The 17564-nt window shown below is 39.1% G+C and overlaps 4 protein-coding genes across 9 annotated transcripts; 1 reads left to right on the top strand and 3 right to left on the bottom strand.

The window, feature by feature from the left end:
• Positions 1-52: 52 nt before the first annotated feature.
• On the bottom strand, positions 53-7036 carry srrm1 (serine/arginine repetitive matrix 1). Of its 4 annotated transcripts, none has more exons than XM_020919381.2 (17): positions 6917-7036; positions 5886-5975; positions 5684-5806; positions 3841-4011; positions 3672-3757; positions 3384-3590; positions 3112-3297; positions 2786-2905; positions 2507-2712; positions 2349-2423; positions 2171-2257; positions 1958-2093; positions 1788-1874; positions 1260-1700; positions 1001-1187; positions 755-925; positions 53-681 (listed from the first exon to the last, which is right to left on the bottom strand). In XM_020919381.2, the coding sequence occupies exons 1-17, from the start codon at positions 6935-6937 to the stop codon at positions 571-573; spliced, it is 2505 nt and encodes an 834-aa protein (XP_020775040.1). In that variant the 5' UTR covers positions 6938-7036; the 3' UTR covers positions 53-570. The 4 variants fall into 4 exon arrangements, with proteins under 4 accessions (XP_020775040.1, XP_020775041.1, XP_055012543.1 ...); XM_020919382.2 differs by having other exon boundaries at positions 784-925; XM_055156568.1 differs by lacking the exons at positions 5684-5806; positions 5886-5975; positions 6917-7036 and adding an exon at positions 5334-5615 and having other exon boundaries at positions 3841-4614.
• Positions 7037-7117: 81 nt separating this feature from the next.
• Positions 7118-10748, bottom strand: tdh2 (L-threonine dehydrogenase 2). Its single transcript, XM_020919486.2, has 8 exons — positions 10211-10748; positions 9172-9214; positions 9016-9086; positions 8793-8942; positions 8553-8725; positions 8383-8473; positions 8026-8295; positions 7118-7949 (listed from the first exon to the last, which is right to left on the bottom strand). Exons 1-8 carry the CDS (start codon positions 10395-10397, stop codon positions 7798-7800), a joined length of 1137 nt encoding a protein of 378 aa, XP_020775145.1. The 5' UTR covers positions 10398-10748; the 3' UTR covers positions 7118-7797.
• A 151-nt stretch (positions 10749-10899) lies between these two features.
• Positions 10900-14968, bottom strand: zgc:154055 (uncharacterized protein LOC556036 homolog). Of its 3 annotated transcripts, XM_020919637.2 has the most exons (11): positions 14564-14968; positions 14385-14441; positions 13462-13567; positions 13264-13389; positions 12555-12728; positions 12266-12483; positions 12030-12191; positions 11711-11852; positions 11408-11628; positions 11184-11335; positions 10900-11112 (listed from the first exon to the last, which is right to left on the bottom strand). In XM_020919637.2, exons 1-11 carry the CDS (start codon positions 14746-14748, stop codon positions 11006-11008), a joined length of 1650 nt encoding a protein of 549 aa, XP_020775296.1. In that variant the 5' UTR covers positions 14749-14968; the 3' UTR covers positions 10900-11005. The 3 variants fall into 3 exon arrangements, with proteins under 3 accessions (XP_020775296.1, XP_020775297.1, XP_055012567.1); XM_020919638.2 differs by lacking the exon at positions 14385-14441; XM_055156592.1 differs by lacking the exon at positions 14564-14968 and having other exon boundaries at positions 14344-14414.
• A 313-nt stretch (positions 14969-15281) lies between these two features.
• fam167b (family with sequence similarity 167 member B) lies at positions 15282-17259 on the top strand. Its single transcript, XM_020919640.2, has 2 exons — positions 15282-15846; positions 16131-17259. Exons 1-2 carry the CDS (start codon positions 15547-15549, stop codon positions 16392-16394), a joined length of 564 nt encoding a protein of 187 aa, XP_020775299.1. The 5' UTR covers positions 15282-15546; the 3' UTR covers positions 16395-17259.
• Positions 17260-17564: the final 305 nt, after the last annotated feature.

Below are 17564 nucleotides of genomic sequence, written 5' to 3'. Positions count from 1 at the left end.
ACTTCGATGAACTCTGCGATTATATTACATAAGCATTATCAGACACTGAAAACAATTTCTATAAAACCTTTTAATTCAGAAAGGATGACAAGAGCCAAGTACTTAACAAAAATTTGAGCAGTCTCACAGAGCCATGTGTACATCTCAAATGATTACAATAAAAACAAAACAAAAAAAGAAAAAATAACATTCCATCTCTGCATGTAATTGAACGGGACTACTTCCATATCAGCAGGCTAAACAATGTCAAACATCTCTGAACACCATATGAAAATGCATTCTGTACTATTGAGAGCTGGGTATAGCAAAAAGTTCATGCACATTTGAAACCATGTATGTAATCGGATTTTGTAGCAAATTGTGAAAACCACCAACTCAAACCAATATTCTGCATAACTGCTTAAAAACATTTAACTTAGGATCATTAACAAATGTAATCAACTTAATAAGGAAAACTATTTAGCCTGTAACTAAACCGTAATAGGGAAAAAAAAAAAAAATCCTCAAAATCTGTACATTCTAAACATGAGTTTAAGGACAAATCACACAAGGTGGGTCACAACTGTATTTTCAGGACATTTGGGATGGAGACAACTGGGCTTTTCTCATTGACCTTAGCGCCTTCTCCCTCAAATGTTTCTCCAAGTCATCCAGGCTATCCTCTACTTCACTCTCTGATTCCTGAAAAACAAAAATCATAAGAGGTTAATATACTATGCAATGTGAAATTTGTTCCTACAAGTATAACATTAACCTTTCGTGAATCGACATCCTCCTCTGCACCTTGATTCTCTTGTCCATCTGCAGCAGCTGCCGCTGCCTTCTCCTTCTTATGCTTCTTATGTTTCTTGTGTTTCTTGTCTTTTTTATGTTTCTTCTCCTTCTTCTTTTTCTTCTTCTTTCCAGCAACTTCTACATCTGAATTCTGTAAATGTAATTAACAAAAAAAATAAAATATTATCCAGGACAAAATAAATTTTAACCAAAACACCCCATTTACCTTGCTTGGGGACTGACTGGCAGAACCACTGCTGGCCTTCTTAGCTGGTGGCGGAGAAGCACTTGCAGAGCGTGAAGGAGATGGGGAAGCAGACATGAGTGCAGGTCGTTTTGGAGCACTTGGTGGAGGAGAAACAGAGCGAGATCTTGAGGAAACTCTTCTAACAGGCTGTGGGCTCATGGAAGCTCTGTTGGGATAAAAAACATCTTGTAAAAAAGGTTTAAATTGCACTAGATTTGCTAAATGAAAGCTCTCATACCTCTGACCACTACGTGGTTCTGGGGTTCGGGAGACTCTTCGAATTGCCTTATTATTTGGAGACCTCTGTTTTCGATAGCTGGATGGAGAGGTTTCAAAACGGCCCCGAGGACTGGCAGAACCCCTAAGATTTCGGCCACGATTAGCTGGAGATGGAGACGGACGGCTATCCCTTTTTGATCGAGTAGACAGGTGTGCTGGGCTCCTTCTGTGTCTAGGTGGAGATGTGGAGGAGGGAGGGGTACGACGTCTTTGAGCTGGAGAGCCCCTCCGCTTGGGTGACCTTGAAGGTCTGCGCTTGGCCCCCGGAGAAAGGCGTCTTGGAGAATTGGACAATTTTCTTTTTTGAGGCGGCAAAGGTGATGGGCTATAGCGACGCTGAATAGGAGGAGAGTAACGTCTAGGAGAAGGAGATCGTCTTCTGGGAGGCGGAGAAGGTGACCTAGAAAACAAATTAATGTAAAATTTACAAAAACATTTATGTTATAATAATGACTCTGCAAAAAAACAAAATTAGGACTGTATATACCTTCGTCTAGGAGACTGAGACCTTCTGCGTCTGGGTGGAGAAGGGGTGCGGCGCCGACGTCCAGCGGGGGATAAAGAACGCCTTTTTCTATGAAAAATAAAAACATTCTATTTTTCTCAATATTGAAGAACAAAATTAACAGCAAAATCACTGTTATAGAGTTTTCAGACCTTGGTGAGGGATCGCGATGCCGCCTTCGTGGAGATGGTGTATGGCTTCGTCTTTTTCTGACATCTCCATTTCTAGCACCAGGTCTAGCTGTCGGCCTCTTTGGACTCTCATCTTCAGATGATGATGACCCTGTATCTAAAGTGCAACATCATAAATGCACAAAGAGGAGGTTTATGGCAGAATATAATTCTAAACAAAGGCTCTTAAATTACCTGAGGATGACTGACGATTCTGTCTGCGATATTGGCGCCGCTGTTGAACTGAATCTGCGGTTGCTCCCTTGTCATTTTTATCATCTTCTAAAAATTGAAACATTAAATTATATTTAATTAATTAATTTATTACTTATTTTCCCCCAAACACAAAAAATAAAATAAACCTGATGGTGACCTGATTCAGAAGCTTCAGATTGTCTGGGCTTGGCATTATCTGAAGGAGAATCATTTCGTGCACCTGGCTTAAAACCTGAAATCAAATATGTAACAGGTTAACACAAATGCTGAGATGTACGTATGAACATAACCATGACCAAGGTGACCACATCTTACCAGAGGACCTGGGGGGAGACATAGAGCCACGGGCTCGTCTTCTCATTGGAGATGAAGATCTTTGGTCTTTGGCAGCAGGGCTCATGGATTTGCCTGTGTGATGCAACAGTTTTCGTGGTGACGAACTTAATACTCTTTTTCTCATTGCTTTTCTCTGAGAACCAGATGAACTGCTGCCAGATGACGAAGCAGATCGAGAGCGCCTCCTGTAGGATGAACCACAAGTGACTGCTTGTACAGAGAACTTTATTTTTTAGAAAATAAAAAAGATAAACCAACCTTCGAACAGGAGACCGCCTATGTCTGTGTCTAGAGCTGGTGGGCCCACGTCTGGGTGGGCTTCTTCGACGGGGAGAAAGTCTTCTTCTGGGGCTCTGCCTTCTACGAGGAGAAAAAGACCTGCAATGGAATGATAACATTTTGTAATGAGAGAAGGTTTCAGAGGCAGTCATCTGGACACATTTTTTTTGCAGTCAATACGTTTCAGCTCCAATCTAGAAGCCATGACTGATCAAAATGGCACAAGACAGATTTTTGGGGACCAAGGAAGGACCAGGAAGGTCATGAGAGACTTATTTATAAAAAATTAAGTGTATTGAACATACCTGGAACGGGATCTGCGTCTCCGGGAACGAGAATGAGAGCGGGAGCGGTGGTGCGGTCTGTCCCTCCTTCCATCCTTCTCTCTTTCACGAGACTTTGGTCGTTCTTCTTTCTTTTGAGTCTTCTCTGGAGATGGTTCCCTAGCATCAGTCACAGAGTCTGCTTTCACAACCTCTGTAGTTGTGTCACTATGACAGATGTAACAAAACATTATTGTACTTGCACTTTTTGGATAGAAGTTTGTCATACTTTAATTTCACTCTATTTTTCTAACCTTGTGGAAGATGCTTCTTGAACAACAGGCTCTGGCAGACCTCCAGATGTGTCTGGCTCTGGGTCCAGTGCTTTAGTGGACATGGATGGGGGAGGAGAGACAGCAGGTGCAGGACTGTGTCTGGGTCTCGGAGAGCGCGACGGGCTGCGCTTCCTGTCCCGCTTCACTGGAGATCTTCGTCGAGGTGAGGGGGATCTTGTTTTTCTCCTAACAAAGAGCAATAACAATAGGAATAATGGATCCGTTTAAAAGAAATAACATTCATAATAAACTGTTTTAATCATTTACCTCCTTGGGCTCCTTGACTGCGCCCTGTCTTTTTCTTTTCTCTCTTCATCTCCCTTCTTTAGAGAAGCAAGCTTCTCCTGTTCCAGCTACAGAAGAAATAACATTTAAAAAAAGAAGATATTTTACGAATTCAAGATAAAATACATACAGTTCTTTTGTTTTGTTTTACCTGTCTCAGTCTAATTTCTTCTTTCTTTTGTTCTAGAAAAGCAGAAGGGATTCCAGCTATGTTTTCCTGGGCACTAAGCAGCAGGGGCCATAAGTCCTTCATAAACTCTCGTGCATTCTTCCCATTCAGGAACCCTGTTAGGTTGATCTGCATCATTTTGGCGTCAGGGTGCTGTAACATATAGATGGAGGACAGAAAAGACAGTACACTCATTAAAGTCACTGGAATAAAATGCTGAAAGGGTAGAGCCCATTATAGTGGACTGCCTACCCAGCCCTGACTAAATATTCAATAAATAATGTCTGCATGTGTAGCAATATTTACAGCCATAATTACAGACATGTCTCTTCCCCACCCTTAATCCAAACAAAATAAAAGATGTGAAAAATATTGCATTGATCACAAGCTCTATGAAATCTATGTACGCTACCTGTAGGGAGACATTTTATCTAGAAACAAAATAGCATGCAGTTACAAGTTTGATTACATTTGAATAAGTATTCTACCAGTGTTTTGGTACTAATGACAATCCCGAAATTAACCCTTAATTCTAATCAATTGCCCACCCATTTTACCCGTCTCCCCACAGCCTACACTGTAGCAGTTAAACAAATAGCCACAATACAGAGTGCATTAAAACCCAACACTGCAAGAACAGATCCGGTGTCTTCAGTGAGTCCCGTGGGATCAGCGGGCATGGAGCTCCCTTGGCTTGCTTCCGCCTCCCTATCGCTTGAGACTCAACCACCATGAGCTTATTGTTATATCATTTATCTAAATTGCAAGAGACGAACAAGCAATAATGAGTAAACAGTTACACAAGATGTTATATTCAACAACTAAAAAGAAAACCTTCTATTTCATGTGCACTACAATATAAAAGTAACATTAACTCAGTTTCAACGCTGATGTTACTGGTATAAGAAACACACAAATAAAAGTAGATATAATATAATACAGTATACTTAAAAATCTTTACTTGCCAGTGAGTGTAGTTGGGGAAATCTAAAATTTTAAATGTGCAACTGCCAGTGGGCACATTTCAAAGGAAAACATGTTACAAAATGCAAAAGTAACAAAACCTAAGGGTATGAAACACGGACACTCTACTCCACAGAATCAAGTTTTCAGTAACTAACCTATTCTTTATTGGATTAAATGTTTATTTAAAACCAAGCTGAATACAACACTGTCATCTTAAAAATTAAGCATGTACAATAACGCACAATTGAGATAATAAATCCCTGTGCTTAGTCCATTTAAAATAGTCAGAACTAGTCCTCGGGTCAAAGATTTACATCAAAATAATGGTTTCAGCTTGGCTCTATGATGCTCTCTAATGCTCTCTTGACTTTTCTGCAGTTAGGAATTGTCAAAACTTGCTAATCTAAAAAGGCTTTGCTTGATGCAATGAAACTGTAGGGAATATGAACACATCATTCATGGCCTGTCTTTGACTGACATGGTACTGGTAATCCCTATACACAACTCACCTCAAAACCACAAACTGCATCATGAAGGGAGAGTTGGGCTCAGAGACTTTGGGCTCAGGAGAGAGCTAATTAGGTGTTGGTGCTATACTTCTGAAGCAAGGAATAACATCCATATTGGTTCAGGCCTTTTAAATCATAAATCACATCATCATTAGAAGACTGCTGCATAAAGGCACTTTGTATGACATTAAACAGGTCTACGTAAGTAATTAGTTTTACCCACTGTTAATTTAGTCTCCAAATTTAATCTGAGTAGGATGTGCATTATCTGTATAGCCAACTTTAATTGACTAACAATGCTTTCTACAACAGAACTTTTCAAAACAAACAAAAATGAAACTTGACATTACCTTCTCCTCAAGTTGATTAAATATAAACTCAATGACGACATCATCTTCAAAGCCCAGAATTTCAGTCACTTGATGGGTAATCCAAGGTTTGATGACTTCTAGGTTGACTTTGGTCATGTCCACCTTTTGAGGAAAATAATAGTTACTTACTAAATAACTTGCATGTCTGTCATGAACAGAAGAGAGAACATAACCCCTGTACCTTCTTGTCGAGACATTCTGCAAATTTCAGTTGCTTCAGGAGCTTCTTGTGCTTGTTGCTGAAACGATTATCTTGCTCAGCACTTGTGCCCTGAAAGGAAATTCCACAAATGTCAAAAATCATAATCACATTTATATGTCTCATAACTTAAAATTATTATTATTTCAAATAGTTTAAATTAACATAGAGAAAGTAAAGACATGATATAATTTAACAGTGATGTTTTGCTTTAATATCTATGTAGAATTGTTAAGTGACTTTGCTCCAAGTTTATTATTTGCATTTTTGATATCTGTTGTTGTTAAAATTGGTTTAATGTAAATAGATTCTTTATTCTATTTTGTAGCTTTTGTAGCTAGTAGCTAAATCTGGCATAGAGCATCCTTTCTCCCTGAAATTAATATTTTCTGTGCACTGCCCTTGTTTCAAATAAATAAAATAATATATTTGTTTGCACTGAACAGAGCAACACCATGGCGGATCTGAATACACACTGAGGCCTAACAAGAAATGTACACCGAGCATTCACATTAACAAAGTTGCTGCAGAGGATATAAACATCATGTGTCTGAAACTCCTGTTATGTTCCCTTTGCTAGCGGAAAGTTGCGATTTGTGCAACTGTAGTTTAGTTAAAGATAGATCTTCTAAGAAATAATGATCGATCGTGACTCGCTCATGGAGGCAGCAGCGAAGCACCGCCCCGGCGCCATCTTTAGTTGAGCTAACACGTTAGCAATGCTGTGCTAATCTGACTCGCCTGTTCACTAAAATATATTCCTATTTAATAAACCAAACAACATTTGACAAGACGGCAACACAGACAAAACTATTATAGTCTAGAATGTGCAAAACGTGAGACTCCAAATGAAGATACAAAATGTAGCACGCAGCGTTAGCAGCATGCTACATCCTCATTAGATATGGAGTCCAAAAGGCCTGCACTAAAATCTCAAGCAAGTTTAAAATCAACACAGTACGGAAACAAGAACAGCACAAAGTCTAACACTGCTGAAAATGTAAAAATCTTACGCGGAAAAACCCCGCGTCCATAGTGGTGAAGTGTTGATATGAGACGGGCTGAGAGACGTGTGGCTCCGGCCGAGAGAACGAGGCTGGACAGTGCGCCCTCTACAGGGAGCAACATGTACTGCGCGGATTTAATGATAGAATCGCAGCCAATTTGGAGCCTACTGCAGGATGGAGGCTATGGCTAAAAAAAATTAACCCACCATATGCCATTCTCTAATTTTGTTTGCTTCTCCTATTTTCTTCTCCGATGGGCTTCATCGTTACAACTAGACAATAAAGGAGTCAAAGGTGATAGATGAGTTTAATCAAGCTGGTGAAGAAGACAGTATATGTTCACATTGAAAAATTAGGTATTTATTGTCAGACTAATTACATTACTATAACAATCACAACACAACAGGCTCCGCATCAGATGAATAGATAAATAATAAATACATAGGTTTATTAGTAACCCATGGTTTTGTTGGAAATTAACACTACACACAACCCAGTACCTGGATCTGTTTATAATAATAGTGAATACAAATGATATAAAATCACACTAGCAGCAAAATATGAAAGAATAGGCTTTGTGAATGGATCTAAATGTAAAATGTTACTTATAATAGTAATTGCTAATTATTTTGTAGATTATGTTGTAAAGACTGGTCTATGATATTATCATATTATTTAAGAGGGGGAAAAAATCTTACAATGAAAAATAACTTTATGTAAATAAAATATGTGATTACAATGAAATAAAAATGACAAATTAAAATATACAGTTCCCTGAAAAATCATGTTAACTGTAAAATTGCATAAAAGCAATTTTTTCAGTATTTTTTGTTTTGCAGACAAATTCTAAAATATTTTACAATGTGTGAGATGTTCCTTAAATTCTTTTACAATGAGTTTACAATTAATCCTTCATTGGTCCTTTTGTTCCGAATTGTATGTAGCATATCTGAGACAAGCTCCTCTAGTCCAAAGGCTGGTGCCCATCCCCAATCTCTCCTTGCATTTGAGTCATCAAATCTCACTGGCCAACTGTCAGCTGTAATATGGAAAATTATAATTTTGGAACAAATAAGTAATTATTGCAAAAACAAAGCAGTATTTAAGTTACATACCAATTGTCTGGCGCACAGAATCAGGGCTGTAGGTGACTTTGAGTTGAGGGAGATGCTTACGTATTTCCTGTGCTACTTCTTCTGGAGTGAAGCTCATTGCTGCAATGTTATATGTACGTAAAGAAAGCTGGCACTCAGGAGCTTGCATGAACTCCACTGTAGCTCGATGACAGTCTGAGATATGCATCATTGGAAGGCGAGTATCTGGACGAAGGTAACACTCATGGTGACCTGTACTGAGAGCGTCATGAAAGATCTGAACTGCATAATCTGGAAACAGAAAACCTATTTTTTAACTCTTGCTTAATTAATTAACAAACTATATAGGCCAAATATATAGGCCTAGACTTAAATTACCAGTTGTTCCTCCACCAGGTGGTGTGTTTACAGATATCACACCTGGATAACGCAGGCACCGAAAGTCCAAGCCATGTTTATGATGCAGATACTAAGTATAGATATAAAATTGCTTATTAATAATAATTAAGACCGAGAAAACTAATATTCTATTTGCAAAAATGCCCTACCTCTCCCATTAGTTCTCCATGCACTTTGGAGACCCCATAGATTGTTCGAGGTCTTTGGACACAAAGGTCAGGAACTGGGTCTCTGGGTGAGGAGGGACCAAAGGCTCCTATGGTACTGGGAACAAAGAGGCGAAGGCAGTTCTCAAGAGCCAAGTCCAACACATTGTGAAGGCCTGTAAGATAAGGATATATAGATGAATGAATACTAAAGATCTCACATTAAATGGTATCTATACAGACCTGTAATGTTTATTTTGCGAGCCAATGCCACGTTTGCCTCGCCTACAGCACTAAGCAGAGCGCTATAATGAACCAGCCAAGTGATTTGGTTATTTATAATCAGTTCTCTAAGATGCTTGTAGTCCAGAACATCAGCATATACAAATGGGCCTGTTATAAAAATGCAAAAAGGGCTTAAAACTGAAATGGAAGTTTAAATAGAAAATGTTAAACACTGCCTTACCGCTGCGAAATACATCAGGTGGTGGCTTCTTAATATCTGATAGAATCACATTATCTGTTCCATACTGTTTCCTTTATATAAATGAGTAGTTATTGGATATATTTAAAGGAAAAGCAAACAGTTGTTTACAATTGTTTAAATGTTTACATCTGTTACCTTAGCATCTCCGCAAGCCCCACACCCAGCTGCCCCAGACCACCTACAAGAAAAAACAAAAAAAGCTATATCAAAATTTGATTGGAATGTTCCATATTATGAGATTAAACATAGCTCATCTATCTCCATGTACACAAGCAGGCAAAGCCACCTGGCAACATTACCGATCATTTTTTTCAAGGTATTTCTATCTAATTAGCCATACTGTAGCCACAGTAACATTGTGGCTAAAATGTTACATATCCTTCTCCAGAAAAGCTAGATAGTGTGCATTTAATAAAGTTTTCACATAAAAAAATCCAACAAAATAAAACAAGACAAAGATATAACATAACATAAAAACAGTGAGGAGTTACATTCATTAAAACAACAACAACAACATACAAGCTGTACACAAACAAAAACTATATTGATGTTCAGCTGCTGCTTCCTTATTCCCATGTACCCTCCCCAGCATCTTCTCACATACAGCTTTTTAGCAATCCTCTCTTTAGACTTTCTGAATGGGTTACGAGGGTCCAGTCTCAATGTTAAAATAAGACAGGCATGTATTACCAATCCACTATGTGTCACTCATAATTTTTCAGATCAGATCCTGAACACTAACAAAGGTCTGGTCTGGTTAGTGCTTGAATAGGAGACCACTGAAGGGTAGCAAATTCTCTGTTGTAAACTGCTGTTGTGTCCTTAGGCAAGACACTTCAAAAACTTCACTTAGAATGAATCTGGTGTGTGTATGTATGTGTTGGTTGGTTGGTATACTGTTTGCTTAAATTGAAAGGACTTCTGTGTTCCAAAGCATTGTTCCTCTCAAAAAAGTGAGAGCAGCCTATTATTCTCCACACTGTCTTTCTTTAGGCCTTTTATATCCAGTTCTGTCTGAACGCTGCCTATTGTAATGACCCTGTGAAGGTCTGAAACAGCAGGGTAGTATTTGGTATTTGGTACTCTTGTCAATAACTTATCAGAATACAGACAATTTGTACATTAATAAACAAACAGCATTTAAACATTAATGCAGAAAGTTGATATTTGTTACCTGTAATCAGAACTCGGGGCTTTTCCTGAGAAGAGGGCACACTGCTGTTCTCCAGATGTCTCCAACTGCTCATTTGCCTGGAGAATCGGCTTAAATTCAACAAACTCTGGCTCCTGCTGAGCGCACATCGCCCCCAAAGTAAGTGGCCCGGGATGTTGGACACACAGGCATGCACACAGCGCTGCATCTCAATTTACAAACCCAAAGAACAAGAAAATAAATGTTGGTCAAACATATTACCACAAGACTTAGAACACTGAAACATACCTGTATTATCTCTATGCCAAACACTTTGAATCCAATCCAAGAATAGAAGTTACTTCCTACTTTCTTACAATTCCTTTTTCCTGAATAATAGATTTCCTTTGGATGTCAAAATTAGATGTATCTAAAACCTCACTGTGTATGCTCATGCATTACTAAATGAAAACATGAGTCCAATGTGTAACATAATTCCAGGTGCCATGGCTCATGGCTCATAGTTAGATTAGGCAGTACCACAGTCTCCTGCTCACAGCTCTATGTGAAAACACAGACTTGCTGCGTACAGGGATTTGTATTGTGGAGAGTGTTTAGCTGAGCTTAACAGGACTGGGAGGTGTGTCACTTAACCACCTAGTAAATTGTAAAAGAGCAAAAAAAAACAAAAAACACTGACATAACTTTATAAAATAATGACAACAATTAGCTCATTGTAAAACATTTTAATAAAAGTAAAAATTCAACTGTGTATAAAATGTGACGGACAGTAAAATACTGATTGCAGCAGTTGGCATTTTTGAAGCATATGGGGCTTCAGCACCTGCTGGGTGCTAACTTTCCCCACTCAGTTATCATGTTCCTTATCTCCTCCTGAGCCTCTTCAAGATGTCGATTCTGTGGAGTCCATCTTAGGAAAAACCCTGTGGAAAATATACATAACACAATACAAATATAAATATAATTTAATTTAACATATTTCAAACATACATACCTCTCCAGAGCTGAAGAGACTGTGGGTGAACTGAGGGCCAAATTGCCAAATCAGTGGGGTCATACAGGGGGTTACTGTACACCTCTCTTTCCATTGGCCTCAAGACAGCACGAAATAAACAGTAGGTCTTCTCTTTTACTCCCAGGGCATACCTAGGAATTTTGTTTAAAAAGAAAATTAAAACATTTTCATTTCTTTTTACAATCACTTTTACAATCACTAACCTCTCCTGTTCTGTGTTACACAAGAAGGAACCATAGTTAGAGGCATACGCCTCTGTTGCTAGTTTCAATAACAGAGCCTCAGAGAAACCCAGTGCCAGGGGGAACTGTCTCCACAGCTGCCACACACAGTCCAACAACAGCAAGAAGACTGGGGACTCCTGCTGGAGGCGGGCATGGGAATAGGCCGAGTGGGCACATCGGTGTTGGAAAGGATGTCCTGCCTAAAATGAAAAATGAAAAATAACAAATTATAAAAACAAACACAATGTTAATTTCACTAATTAATGATAATATATTTCTCACCTGCACCCACTCTCTCTCCAGCAGACACAGGAATCCCTCCAAAGTGCGACATCTTGGGTCCATAATGAGTTGGGCCAATGTGCTGATGAGCAAAGTCGAGTCTGTTCCTTCAGAGCCATGAACAAGAACCGAATGGCCATCTCTGTTGTTAAATTAAGACATTTGGCTTTACTGACTCATTATACAGTACACACCTACACAAACACAATTTGACATATTGTTGTTTTTATTACACTATAAATAACAGCAAATACATCCACAAAAACATTTTAAATATATATTTGTATTTGTGTAAACTTTCTGTACTTGTATTCTTTACCTCTCAACACACTCTGCTACCAGACCAGCTGTTGACAGAGCGGTCTGCACATGCGAAAGCCATTTGGAATTCTCAAGTTTACTAAGCCAGCGATCCATATTGTGCGATTCATCTCCACAGGCTTCCACCAGTTTAATAAGACTTTCTTGCAGTGCTTTACCCCTGAAAAGAAATATATGTGATAAATGATAACAGGTGAATTGCTAACAATAAGTCAAACATGGAGGTGCACTGACTTCTCCATATGTCTATGCAGTCTCCTCCAGCTGCTGTAACATGACTTTGGTTCAAATCCTCCCCCTGTCATCCGTGCCTGCTGGGACTGCTGACTGGAGCGAGTGTCAATGATGAAACCCTTATCTGAACTTCCAATCACAGCCTGTAGAAGGCGCTCATCTTCCCCACAGCGTTTCCTATTGGCTCCTATCAAAGGCTGACTGCTGCGCACTATAACCTACAGTGAAAAAAACAACAACAATAAAATTAAAATAAATTAAGTAAACCATTAAAGTGAAAAAAACGTACCATTCCATTTTTATGATGATAGTAGCACAGAACAGGAAAACGCCCCCCATGTCTGAATTTAGCCACTTTCTTCAATGTTTCATCATCTATAGATTTGGGGACAATAACTGATGCAGGGTAGGAAGGACAGACTGAATAATCCCTGTTCACAATACTCAATCTCCATACAGAGGTCTAAAAAACAGAAAATAAAGAAAGTCAATGAATAATTTTAATCATCTTCTATAAATATGTTTAATCTCCAATTGCTGAATAGCCAGTTACACAACATTCAGGAGCTCATACATAAAAGTGGATCTTTGCGTACTTCTGTTACATTTACAGAGCAGGCTTGATATGTGTATCATGTTCACCCGTCTAACCAAAGCCTATAGCCTCTTTAAATGATGACAGGACAGTAATAGGCCTGGGAAAGTTGTTTCTTTAAAACACATGTAACAATAGTCACCCCAAGGTCGATTAGAGACTTTATATTCCCTGAGGAAGTGTATGTGCAAATCAAGCTGTAAGCAGACCAAACTGAAGTCATGGAAAAATAAACACGTATCTAAAGAGGGACATTAAAAAGCGCAACCCTTCACCCCTGTTCAGCTTCCGCTTCCTTGCAGTTTTCCTGCCAGGAGGCCGGTATGGCATTATCAGTGGGAGAAGTTGCCCCTCAAGCAGTACATGTAACTTTTAAATATAGAACAAATGTTAGACTTCTTACAATCCCTTTTGTTTCTCTGAAGAATTGTTCGGGAGTTGAAAGTCCCCACTGACCATCCAAGCTCTGATCTGAAGGTCTGTAAAAGAATGGATACATCTCCGGCACACTGTCGAGATTGGACAGAGTCTAACAAGATAAAAGAAAAAAAGTGATTTTAGTATTACAGAATTCAAATTTGTAAAAAATCATTATTTGTACCTCGATTGAGTGTGCTATGTTGAGACACTGCTCCATGCCGGGGATATCGATCTGGATCACACGCAGATCCTTACATTTGATTGTGATTGTGCCTGAAGAGCCTGACCTTCAAAAACAATTAAACACACCGAGAAAAGAAACTGAACTTATTCCCATATCCATCCCAGAATAGTCCATTACTTTCACTTTACTAGAAACCCACTTTGTCATGTTGTAAATGTTACGTCATATGTGTAAAGAGTGTGTTGTTTCAGGATTCTTATATATTTCAATTTATGTATGTTATTAGGTTCTTTTTTTCAGACCTAGAGTGTTATTTCATACTCACACTCTGAGGAAGACGCTAGTGAGCAGTCGAAACTGTCAGGTATGAAATAACACTCTAGGTCTGAAAAAAAGAACCTAATAACATAGAATATTGGAAGACCAAATGAATCTCATTGGACTATTACGTTCAATTTATGTATTCAAACAGGGGGCTGGAGCTATGTCTGAGATATTTATTCACTGTTAATCTAATTTAAAATGTATGCTATAGATGATACATTTAAAGTGCACTGTATAACTTCAGAAATGTTTCACAGTATGGCATTTAACTCATCAGGTCTATGGTGTGGAGATGACTCTGCTTACAGTATAATGCACATATTCTTGAGCTATAAAAAGACAGGCATGTTAGATAAGTTTAATTCCATACTGTGAAACCTTCCAGGCAAAGGAAATAGCAGTTTGACCCCCCCATTTATAGTGAAGTAAACAATTTTGGCAAAGCTTGAGCAAATAGCATGTTAAAACCACACTGACACAGCATTAGATTCAAGTTGTGTAAAGAGTTTACCAATTTCCTGAGCAGTGAATTTGCATGTAGCCAACAGAAATTACCATTGCAAAAAGCTGCGACACAACACAAGATGATTTCAAACCTTTCACCGTGGTCAGCAAAAGAAAACAGACTGGAATAGCCCAAAAGGTTTTCCACACTGGTTAAAGAAAAAGGAGGAACATTTATACCATGCATTTGAAAAGGCACAAGTGGAGTTACACGTGCAAAATACTGCAATGAGATACTTTAATAAGCAACAGGCTTTTGGGGGCTTTTCACCTTTTCTCTATGGCATCGATGTTCCGGAGCAGTAGTAAAACCTGGCTGCAACTTTGGTCCTCTCTGTCCGAGAAGAGGAGGTGGTGTCCCGTGATGCACAGTGCGCCTCTGCTCGGTGGGTGCAGCGGCTGCCGGAGCACTACATCCTCCACATTGGCTGTTTTTATATGCTCAGAGAACTCCATCAGTTTACAGTTTAAAACAAAAATAGACGACTCGGATACTACAACAGGTGGACCCTTACACAGGCCAACTTAGCACAGTCAAAATGAAAATGAAAGAGCTCTAGAGAAGCTCTGCTTTGTTAAGATCCGTAAACCTGATTATAGACAACTTTCATTTTTGCCTCCAATGTAAACGTCTTATGGAGCAAATGTTTCTATCCACAACTAAATGACACTTAAATGTGTTTAAGCAACAAAAGACGGAAGTACACGTTTCCTGTGAGCATTTCTCAGAAGCTCACGCAGTTGGTTTCATGACTGTGATGCGGCGGTTTGCACCTCTCCACTAGATGGCAGCAAATTCAAATGAATGCCAGAGGATAATTTACATTTAGGAGCGTGCAAATGTTCTGCAGGTTCTGCTCCACAGCACTTGATTGTCTACTATCATGAATAGGTTATTTGCCATATCCTTTTTTCCTACAATCCTTAAATCAGCATAGGGCAATTAAAACAATACTAAGCCTAATGATAAATGAATCCCATCCGTGTGCAACATGACCGTCAAATTATAGGATTTATTTTTTTTCACTAATAAAATAAGAAATCCAATCTAATCATCCAGCTGACAAGTTGGTTAAAATATAATGATGGATTATAACATTGTTACAAATTGCCCAGCCTCCTCCAGTCCCGTGTGGGATGGCCCAGTGCTGCTGCTCCTTATCTTCCTTATAAAGGAGGGAAGGACCTGTTGCGCGTTATTCGCCAAACTGTCAAACAAGCAAAGGACTGAATGCAATTGCTGAAACCGTTGTAATGGATTGTAAAGAAAATGAAGATGAATCGTCCTCCTCCGAGGGAGATCCAGAGGATTTGGACAGTTTAAAGGCTCTCACTCAGAAGTTAAAGTTACAGACCCGCAGACCATCCTATCTGGAGTGGCAGGAGCGCGTTCAAAGCAGACCTTGGAAGAACAGCTATACAGCTGACTGCTCAGAGGAACAAGTTGTATCCGTGCCCGCAGTTTTAAGAAATGAGAACTCAGAATTAGTTGTACGTAACATTTGTGGATTTGATACAATTGATGATGCTTTGGAGTTTTTGAGGAAAGAGCTGGTGAGTTATTCTATAAGCTACTAATAAATACAACTTTAAAGTATCTAAAGTTAACCAGCCTGTTCAATTAATAAGTTAATACGTCAATATACAATATTCTTTCAGACATCAAATATAGATTTATTACTAACCAAATACATACATTGTTCATGCCAAAGGCAATAAAAGGGTTTTGGGATGTAGATGTTCCAACTTCCTCATAAATGACACTGTAGTGATTTATAAGAACACACACCTGGTTACTGAGCACACATTAACTGTTTACTCTCTGCTTTGCTGCTCAGAGAGAGATGCAGCTCCAGGACAACCGCCTGGCTCGACAGCTCATCCGTCTGCGCAGTGAGATCCACAGTCTCAAAGTGGAGCAGGTGTGTAACCGGCACAAGGAGATGCTGGAGGACGCTACCTTTGAGCTGGAAGAGTGCGGCGAGGAGTCCGATCTGCTCTGTGACATCCCCATGAAGGCCGCATTTGCCCTGTCCACCCCCCTCAAGCACATTGGTCTCACCAAGATGAACATCAACTCCAGGCGTTTCTCTTTGTGTTAATCCTCTGACTGTGTGTGGCCCTATCACAAGACAGACCACCACCTCCAGAGCTGCTCCTCTGGCACATGGACAGATGTACTCTTGAGCGCAAAGACTTGACTTTAAGAGCCTGTTTCATGCACCAGTAAGATCTGGGTGTGCAAACCAGATAAAAAAAATTCTTCTAACACCCTCCACTGTAAAGATACACAAATATAGACTGGAATGTCACAAAGAGCAATGTGCAATATTTAATGGCTGAGATTAATGTATTCTAATTCAACGTGAGGTATTAAGGAATAAGGCTGCACAATAATCAGCAAATAACAAAATATCCAGTCTTTGTAAAGGTAAACCTTGCTCTTCCTGTTGTTTAGACCTCTAAAAACATGTTCTGAAATGCGTGGGACCATATTAGGTGTCAAATATTAGACATAAATAAAGTCAGTGACAATGTGCACACTGAGTCTAAACACAATCCTAGTTTTTAAACATGTATTGCAAATCTCATCGCAATACTTGACAGGAAAATTGCAATGAGATTGTTTTTCTCAACATTGTGCAGTAAGTAAGCAAACATACAGGCACATTCCTCTGTGGTCTTATGACTTTACTCTTGACATCCACAGTCACAGGCCACCGGAAGGTCATTATTACACCTCTGCTTCATGCACCAAAAATATCTCTACAGCGCTGTGACAGGACACAGAAGGCTGTGTCTAATGCCTCCACTTAAATCCCACTTTAGATTATTGATGAAAAACACAATGGGACCCTGGCCGAACTGCAAAAAAAAAAAAAAAAAGAAAGAAAAAGAAAAAGAAAGGAAAAATAAATGAACATATTGCTCAGATTATGCCATTGGAAAAATTATTACAGGGACTGCTGCCATTTTTGATGACACTGTAAATAGCCAACTCAAAACATTAGTTAACACAACATTTTGTAACTGATTTTGCATATACAGATTTTTCATGAATGTTATTTTATTTGTATTTTATTTGTATTTTCGTGACAATTAAAAACTAAGCTATGTACACAATTATATTCCCATGCCATCTGTGTTATTACTATCCACCCTAAATGCTAAGTCTTTCTCTGCAGTGTCTTCCTTTTTCTCTAGTTTGTACAGTGGGGCAACTGAACATATGAGTGAGGCCCCAAAGGGATGAGCACCTCCAGAACACAATT

This window comes from Boleophthalmus pectinirostris, unplaced genomic scaffold (genome assembly GCF_026225935.1).
Source record: "Boleophthalmus pectinirostris isolate CB_2022bp ecotype Guang Dong unplaced genomic scaffold, ASM2622593v1 HiC_scaffold_10, whole genome shotgun sequence".
In the NCBI taxonomy this organism is placed as follows: Eukaryota; Metazoa; Chordata; class Actinopteri; order Gobiiformes; family Gobiidae; genus Boleophthalmus; species Boleophthalmus pectinirostris.
This window is presented reverse-complemented; position numbering and strand designations above follow the sequence as displayed.

Excerpts from the sequence above, each read along its gene's own strand:
- tdh2 (XM_020919486.2), bottom strand. The coding sequence starts at position 10,397 with ATGCAGCGCTGTGTGCATGCCTGTGTGTCCAACATCCCGGGCCACTTA. Across the intron at positions 8,474-8,552 it reads ATGGAGAACTAATGGGAGAG|TATCTGCATCATAAACATGG; the intron begins GTAGGGCATTTT and ends ATCTATACTTAG. Across the intron at positions 8,296-8,382 it reads ACCTGGTGGAGGAACAACTG|ATTATGCAGTTCAGATCTTT; the intron begins GTAATTTAAGTC and ends TTCTGTTTCCAG.
- fam167b (XM_020919640.2), top strand. The coding sequence starts at position 15,547 with ATGGATTGTAAAGAAAATGAAGATGAATCGTCCTCCTCCGAGGGAGAT. Across the intron at positions 15,847-16,130 it reads AGTTTTTGAGGAAAGAGCTG|AGAGAGATGCAGCTCCAGGA; the intron begins GTGAGTTATTCT and ends TTTGCTGCTCAG.
- srrm1 (XM_020919381.2), bottom strand. The coding sequence starts at position 6,937 with ATGGACGCGGGGTTTTTCCGC. Across the intron at positions 5,976-6,916 it reads TGGACGCGGGGTTTTTCCGC|GGCACAAGTGCTGAGCAAGA; the intron begins GTAAGATTTTTA and ends ATTTCCTTTCAG. Across the intron at positions 3,758-3,840 it reads AAGAAATTAGACTGAGACAG|CTGGAACAGGAGAAGCTTGC; the intron begins GTAAAACAAAAC and ends TTTCTTCTGTAG.
- zgc:154055 (XM_020919637.2), bottom strand. The coding sequence starts at position 14,748 with ATGGAGTTCTCTGAGCATATAAAAACAGCCAATGTGGAGGATGTAGTG. Across the intron at positions 12,729-13,263 it reads TCAGAGAAACAAAAGGGATT|ACCTCTGTATGGAGATTGAG; the intron begins GTAAGAAGTCTA and ends TCTGTTTTTTAG. Across the intron at positions 12,192-12,265 it reads CTGCATAGACATATGGAGAA|GGGTAAAGCACTGCAAGAAA; the intron begins GTCAGTGCACCT and ends ATTTCTTTTCAG.